Source organism: Onychostoma macrolepis, chromosome 23, assembly GCF_012432095.1.
Source record: "Onychostoma macrolepis isolate SWU-2019 chromosome 23, ASM1243209v1, whole genome shotgun sequence".
Lineage (NCBI taxonomy): Eukaryota > Metazoa > Chordata > Actinopteri > Cypriniformes > Cyprinidae > Onychostoma > Onychostoma macrolepis.
In genome coordinates, this window is record NC_081177.1 from 26,667,652 (window position 1) to 26,676,002 (window position 8,351).

The window sequence follows — 8,351 nt, forward strand, 5'->3', positions numbered from 1 at the left end:
TCATCTGGCCGCAAAGAAATATAGAGCTGAGTATCATCAACATAACATTGAAAGCTAACGCTATGTTTCCTGATGATATCTCCCAAGGGTATGTAATGTAAAGTGTGAAAAGTAGTGGTCCTAGCACTGAGCCTTGAGGTACTCCATATTGTACTTGTGATCAATATGATACCTTGTCATTCACTGTTACAAATTAATGACAGTACGAAGTATGATTTGAACCATGCCAATGCACTTCCACAAATGGAAACATAATTATGTAGTCTACGCAAGAGAATGTTGTTGTCAATAGTGTCAAACGCTCTCTAATAGAGAGATACAACCACGATCGGGTGATAAGAGTAGGTCATTTGTAACTCTGATGAGAGCAGTCTCAGTACTATGATACGGTCTAAATCCTGACTGGAAATCCTCACAGATAACATTTCTCTCTAAGAGGGAACATAGCTGAGAGGACACTGCCTTTTCTAGTATTGTGTGTTCAAAGTCTCTCTCTTTTACAGGAAAAGCCATATAAATGCAGCGAGTGCAACAAGGCCTTCAGTCAGAAGCGCGGCCTGGATGAACATATGCGCACACACACCGGAGAGAAGCCCTTCCAGTGCGACGTGAGTTACACACGCAGACCGCATTGCATAATGCTGCATTCTAACACACAAACACAGGCTCTTTTTATGTCTGATTCTGGCTGACTATCACACAACCACTCTCGACGCACCGCAGCCACATCCCAGTGGAAGAGAAGAGAGAGAGGTGACTTGTGGGTAGTGTGTGACGTTCAGCAGGGTTTAGTCTAAGACCGCTAGAAGAGCTAAAGCCAGTCTTGAGTTTAACCCTGCGGCCCACGCCGTGTCCACATAATCAGCACCGTGACGCGCATCAGACCACGAACCAGAACGCCCTCGCGGCACATTAACCAGCACACACTCACACTGTCTGTCTGTCTGTGTGTGTGTGTAAGGATGTTACTGTGGTGTCAAAGCCGCAGTGGAAGGACGTCCTGCCAGGCGGACACAAGGACGAAACCGCCCTGCGCAAACTGACCCATCTCTGACCCTTAAGACACACACAATCAGCCCCAAACCACAGCAGTTGTGAACTGCTCTCTATCTTCTCACTGTCCCTGAAAAGCCGTTTGTGTCCATCGGTTTCTTTGGACACACACACACAGTCCAGCCAGTCAGCGCTTATATTAGTGATTTAAAGACTTCATTGAATGAATATATATTGTATTTTTGCTTTCTTAAAGGGACAGTTTGCATAAGTCATCATCATACACACTTCCATGTCCTTCTTGTATGAATAATGCACCTGTCACTTTTTTCCTTGCAATTACATTGAAAAACGACTGGAGCTTTCAAGATTCAAAGAGGCACCATAAAAAAAGCATCGTAAAAGTGGTTCATATGAATCAGATTCCAAGTCTTCTGAAGTCATGTGACAGCGTTGTGTGAAGGGCAGACCAAAGTGAAGTTGTTCTTCACTGATAATCTTCCCCTGCAGTGAGCTGTTATGTTAACCAATGACCACTGATCACTGAGTCAGTGAGTTTGACACAAGAACCTGGTCACTCTGACTCATTAGCAAATAATTTAAAACGCTTCTGGTGAACTGGATTAACCAGTACAATTCAAAGATTTGAATCCTGGTCTTACTGAGCATTATTCATTAGTGCATAGTATGGGCTTTAACAATTTTTCTTCCATGATTTAATTTTAACAGTAAACCTCTGTTTGCCAAAAAATAAAAGGAATTGTTAATTTTTCTTTTGCATTACATTTTGAAAGAGGACTTAAAACGTTAATGTTTTATGCCTTTGATTACCACCGCTTTTAAATAATAAATTTGTATTAAATCATAAATCCAGGGGGACAAAAAGGAAGATTTCATAGAGCTCTTTTATTGTAAAAATTTAATAAATTATTAAATTTTTAATGTTTATGAATGAAATTGTTTAGGCTTTTTTTTTTTTTTTAAACCATTTATTTAAACCATTAAAATGGAATGCAAAATTTTTGAATGGGGGGAAAAGAAGTTGCTAAATTGTTCTAATTGTCTTTTTACTCAAATCTTAAGTACATTACCTGTTTTAAATTTTTATACATCTGTCAGATGAAAATTGTGTGACCACTTACAGTAAATTAGCACACCTCAAAAAGGCACATGATTAGATTGTGCTACATATGTGAATGGTTCCTCAAATGACATAACATGTTGAGGACAGGAGTGCTGACTATTCTTCAACATCTGACCTACAGTTTAATGCTTAATTATTGATCTCTCTTAGGCAGTGTGTGAATCAGAGTGCAATATAAAGATACACACTTACACAAGTGCAGTCTGAAACACTTTGCCAGCAGTGAACACACTCTGCAGGAGACTCGAGGAATCTAAACACACACACACACACACACTCACTCACTTCACTAAGGAAAATGAGGAACATTCCTCCTGTATTTATTTGATTTCTATGGCAAGCTGCATGCATGTCCTTCTAAGTTTTGACTGTTTTAAAGAGCATAAGAGAATGAAATTGGCTGTTTCCTCAGGTTTTTTCTCTCCGCATTTGACGTGACAAGTCTTTTAAGCCTGGAGCGATTCGGTCTGAAATCTGGCGCGCTGATGACGGTTGTTAGAATGGCTTCCATTGATGATGGCAAATTACCCCGGGACTTCTTTCATGCGCAGCATTTTTGAAGTGCAGCGTGCCAGAAACCATCCATACTCCAAATTCATTTATTTTTGACTCGCTTTCTCTGAGTATTGGACTGCATTTGAAGTGGTTTGTGGGGTGGTCGTGCCTGTCTTTCACGGCTCCTGTTGAAGTTAAAGAACAGGAACTTTGTGTCAAAATGAGGATTTAAACGTTTTGAAACAATTTTGCCACATTTTTGGTCTAAAGAAATTTAATGGGCTCAGATCTAGTTATTCTGTTTTAGATTGTGAGTGATCGTGTTTTAGATTTACTAAAATACACTAAAATTCACAATATAGCAACAAAGGACCATTCAAACCTGTTATAAATAAATCACACATTTGAATGTATTTAAACAAGCTTGTTCTCATTAAAGTATAAGCACACTAGCATTCGTCGATGCTTTGGCCATTTGTTTGTTCTATGAAATCCTCGTTCCACAACCTGCATTCCAGTGTATCAGTGTTGAATTATTTTTGTATGGTGTCCTTTAGTGGCCGCTGTGTAATGGAATTAAACACAAGTGACAGTAAAGTGAAACTGGAGCATGTCGTGTTCACATGTGAACCGCACTGCACGTGCTGTGGACGTCTGAGAGGCTCTGGGATTGTTTAGCGCATTCACACACACAAGCCAAAATTCATGTGCACTGCTCCGGGAGCCCTGAGATGACCGCAAGTGCTAGCCAGAAGTTGGCAAATTAAAAACAAAAAAATAACAGAAAAAAATTGTTGGACTTTTTATCACTGTTCATGACAATGCAATCAATGTGAATCTGTGGAGATTTGCTAGCTTTCGTTTCTCATCAGTCAGCTAGTATCAATACAGCACACAAACATTCACTTGCTTGTTGAGATATGCAGTATGACCAAAATCTTATATGAGAGTTTGATTCATTTTGTGTCCCAGTTACACTATATAGTCAGTTTTAGCTGAAAATTCACCCCCAAAATACACTGCCACTCAAAAGGTGTTTCTTGAGCAGCAAATCAGCATATTAGAATGATTTCTGAAGATCATGTGACACTGAAGACTGGAGTAATGATGCTGACAATTCAGCTTTGATCACTGGAATAAATTACATTATTACATTATATTTTAAATTGCAATAATATTTAGTAATATTACTGTTTTACTGCATTTTTAATCAAATAAATACAGCAATAAAAGTGTTACAGAATGGTTGTGTATACTGTAAAAATGTAGTTAAAAACAGTAAATTACAGTACTTATATTAATGTTTTATTCTTTTTAATGTGGAATTTATATATATATATATATATATATATATATATATATATATATGCAACTACACACTTCAAACAGGAATCTACACAGGCTGTGCCATTCAGTTTGCAAAGTATTTTTTTAGTTTTCTGCTTAGTGTTTTTTTTTGCCATGGATATATCAGTGAATAAATGGTTTAGCATCTCTATACCAGCGTTTCTGCCGCCACATGGCCAGCATACCTCCATCCTCACATGTGCCCACAGCCATTAATATCTGCACCTCATGTCATAGTGAGAGACTGAGACTAATAAGTCGTCCATCAAGGCATTAAATGCTTTTTCATGCTGTTTAAATAAAAAATTACATTCATTTTATGAAGAAAGTGACAGCTGCAATATATTTTACTGTCTCTTCATGGAGATAAAGAATATTGAGTGTTCTTGGAGAGATCAACTTGATGTATCATGTGAAATGGATTTGTGTGCCATTGGTGATGCATATTTGAGTGTGTGTGTGTGTGTGTGTGTGTAGTGGCACCAGGCCGCTACAGGATTTAACTCAATGCGATTTACTGCTCGGTTTGGCTTCACTTTGCTAACTGGTTGTTTCTGAGTGTCTGTTTTGTTGGCAGTGTTGCGTCCAATGGTTCTGGTGTGTGTGTGTGTGTGTGTGTGTGTGTGTGTGTGTGTGTGTTAAGGTCTCAACCAATAGCATATGGCAAACTTTAGAAGATTTGGCCCTGGCTTGCAGTTCTTTGGTTGTGTTTTTATTCCTTCAGTTATTGGCTGTTTGTGTGTCTGCTCTGATGTATTGAGCGTTGCCTTCACATCCTCTCTGCGGTCGCAGGGCATGAAGTCATGCTAACACACACAACATTACAGAATGATGTCTGTAAACAAGAGCTGTTTCACGAAATGTGAAATGCCAAAATAAAAACCATCCTCATAGATCTTTTTCATGGGTTATGTAACATAAATCCACTTATGGCTACTAGACTAATTTATTATGTCCTGTCCTGGAAACAAAGTCCACAAAAGTCACAGCCACAATGTAGGATTGCCAAGCCGTTGCATATGAAGTGGCTAAAATGCATTGTAGCATGTCGCTAAATGGTTTCTGGATGCCTGCTTGATGAATGATTACTAGTTTAAGTTAAAAGCTCACTCCAGTGACCTTTACATCAATGATATTCGAGTCTCTGAATATGACCTTTCTTCAATGTAAGCCTATGTTAAGGGTCTTCAGAATTTAATCTGTTTTAGGTTTAGTTTTGGTTTTTCAGTTTATTGTAAGTAATTTTAATGCTTCAAAACTTACTATCTTTTTTTTTTTGTTTTACATATATTGTGTCATATATTTATTTCAGTTATCAATAATAATAATAGTATTTTTATTATTCATTTCAACTATAATAACCCTAAAGAAAATTAAATGTTTCATTATCTGTTCCATATTAAGGTATATTAAGCAAAATTGTAAAATATTATGTACAAGCAACTGACTCTTCTCATCATTAATGATTGTTATGCAAAATATGATATTATAGCCCAAGCCAATACTGCAAGTCCTGTTTCATCTTTCTGAAGAGCGTTATGGAATTTTTTTCACTCATTTGTCTGCCAGACGAAAATTGTACGTCGCTTAGAAAAATAACTGACCATACATGGGGTATGCGGTTTGGAAAATGGATGGATGACTTAGAAAAATAATCACCATTATTCATGTCCATAGTACAAACAGTGCAGGATGAGTGAAAGTAATGTGACATATGTGAAACAGGGTATTCAATGAAGAAAATGTAGGGCGGGACTTGATTTTATTCATTGTGAATTTTTTGGATGGTGAGGAGTGAGTTTTCCATTCGAGAATGAAGACCTGAATGTGAGCTAAAACAATGACTAACCACTGGTTAAGAGACAACATTTGAGAGGAAGAATAAGTTCATCAATTTTAATTAAAGATTACGAATTAAAGATGAAAAAAACACTCATTTTCTGTAGAATAATGTGCACCATTGAGTCCTGCAAAGACCAACGTCATGTATTTAATAAAAGGGTCCATTTCAGGTTGACTTTAAACTGGGATAAGGATATTTAACATTAAAAAACTACATATTTTCTCAGTGTGTTGAGAATGTTAATTCTTTGTGTTTGTGGATTTCCAGGTGTGTGACCTGTCCTTTAGTTTGAAGAAGATGTTAATCAGACACAAGCTGACCCATAATCCCAACAGACCCATGGCTGAATGCTCCCTGTGCCACAAGAAGTTCACCCGCAACGACTACCTCAAAGTCCACATGGAGAACGTCCACGGAGAGACAGAGGGATAGACAGTCATACACAAACATATTCATATTCACACAAGCCATATATAAAGAATGCATAAATACACAGAGTAGAAACAAGCATTGATGTACTTTAAGCGGTCACACTCGTTCCAAAGATCTGCGTTATCTACATGTACAGAACCAGTTTATTTCCTTCAGACACTATCACAAGACTCAGATTTTCAGATTTAAATAGGAGGAAGGCATGAAAATGTGCAATTGTACAGAGCAAAGTATATCCATCAAATTGATCCATTTCTTTTTTCTATTGATTTTTGTCCTTTTGTACGTGAGTATCAGTTGTTTTTCAGATGTTTTGCACCGTCGTTAAGAGATGTTGCGTGACCAAAGATCATGACGAGCCAGATTTCTACAGCCTTGTTGAGAGTAAAGTGTGTTGGTTTGCATTTAACTGTATTATCCAATATTTATCGTTTTATATTTTCAGCGTTCAGGTTCACATGAGGTTTGTGTTTGATTGCCAGATTAACATCTTGCGGTTCTAAGTTTGCATTTCATTTGGATGAATGAATGATTGAATCACTGATATCACTAATCTGGTCAGCCTGTTGTTTTTTTGTTTTTGTTTAAATAAACCTTTTGCCCCATCCTTCTGTGAGAGACATGTTGCAGTGCTCTGTGGGATTCAGAAGATAGTGCTTCTGCCCTTTACTTAATTATAAACATTTGATTCTTGGTAAATGGTTGGTGTCGGAGGAATCGGATGTGCTTTGATGCTTGATTAGACATGCTCAGTTGATGATTGTGCTCTAAAGCTGGTTACCATTGGTTAGCATAATTAAAACCTTAGTGTGGGTTTGGATAGAACAATAATTAGTCATTAAGTCTGAGATCCAGAGCCAAATGCATAAATTCTGCTTTTGGACTCAAAACGTTTAACCCTTATGTAGGGTTAATAGTATGAAAATGGTGACCTGGTCGTAGTCACTATTCACTATAATTAAGAGTTTCCCTCAATGAACTTCTAATTGGCTGCTTATTAATAGTTAGTAAGGTAGTTGTTTAGTTTAGGTTTAAGGGATCTAAAATATGGTCATGCAGAATAAAGGTTTTATATATGCTTTATAAGTATGAATAAACAGCCAGTTAATTGCGAATAGTGTTCCCTAATATGAAGTGCTACAGTGAGATTTTCTTAACATTTTAAAAGCAGGTTTTCAAAATCATTTCATCTGATGAGCAAAGTAAAGGTGAGACATTTAAAATCAGACCTTTCCTCTACAAAAGTTCTTCTAGAGTCACGAATTAGTCTTTTAACTCTGTTTGAATATTAAACATCTGAGCCATTTAATTCAGGCTGAGCTCAAGAACCATCTTCTCTGATTTCTAGATTATTCCAGGACTTTAATTCTTCTCTTTCATTTTGAGGTGGAGACTGAATTTCCTCTTGCACATGACGTTCCCTCTTGCCATTCCTCGCTTTTGTGTCTCTTTGTGTTATTGTGACCTCTATAAGCATGCGGGAGCGAATTCTTGTTGGATTAAGAGTCGAGTTCAAATGGTCTTTATCTCTGAAAAACGAAAAAAATGAAGAATGAATCGCAGCTGAGGATTTTCTCTTAGCCACTTTTCAAATCATATCTTCTCTCTGGCTCGTCTTGTTGGCTGAAATAAGTTTTAGATATTATATATTCTTTGCACACAATCCTACATTCCTCTTTCCTCTCGTTTTCTTCTCTCTTCCATTTTTTTATTTCTACTTTATATCGTTGTTCCTCCTTTCTTCTCTTCATGTTTTTAGCATTCTTTCTACCATTTTCTACCTTGAAGATTCATAAAGTGGCAACTTAAGACTTGATAATCTCTTGACCATAGTAACAACTACCAGTGTTGTAGTCAAGACCAGCTCAGTTTGAGTCCAAGTCCAGGTTAAGACCTGGGTAGTTAAGTTCGAGCCAAGACGGAGACCAGAAAAGGGTTGAGACTGAGTCAAGGCAAAAAACCTGAAGAGGGTCAAGTCCAAGTCGAGTCCAAATATTTCAGAGTCTACTGTATAACAAGACCAAGACCATGAAGATATGAAATCCTGCAAGAAGCCTATGCTGTCCAGAAAAAGAAAAAAAACATAACTGAACATCT

The 8,351-nt window shown here is 37.3% G+C and overlaps 1 protein-coding gene across 1 annotated transcript in view; it reads left to right on the top strand.

Moving 5' to 3' along the window:
- prdm5 (PR domain containing 5) overlaps positions 1-6,859 on the top strand; it is a 73,198-nt gene extending 66,339 nt beyond the window's left edge. The window contains exons 15-16 of the mRNA XM_058764107.1: positions 504-608; positions 6,090-6,859. Coding sequence (XP_058620090.1) covers positions 504-608; positions 6,090-6,254 — 270 coding nt within the window. The 3' untranslated portion in view covers positions 6,255-6,859. The remainder of the gene's footprint in view (positions 1-503; positions 609-6,089) is intronic.
- Positions 6,860-8,351: the final 1,492 nt, after the last annotated feature.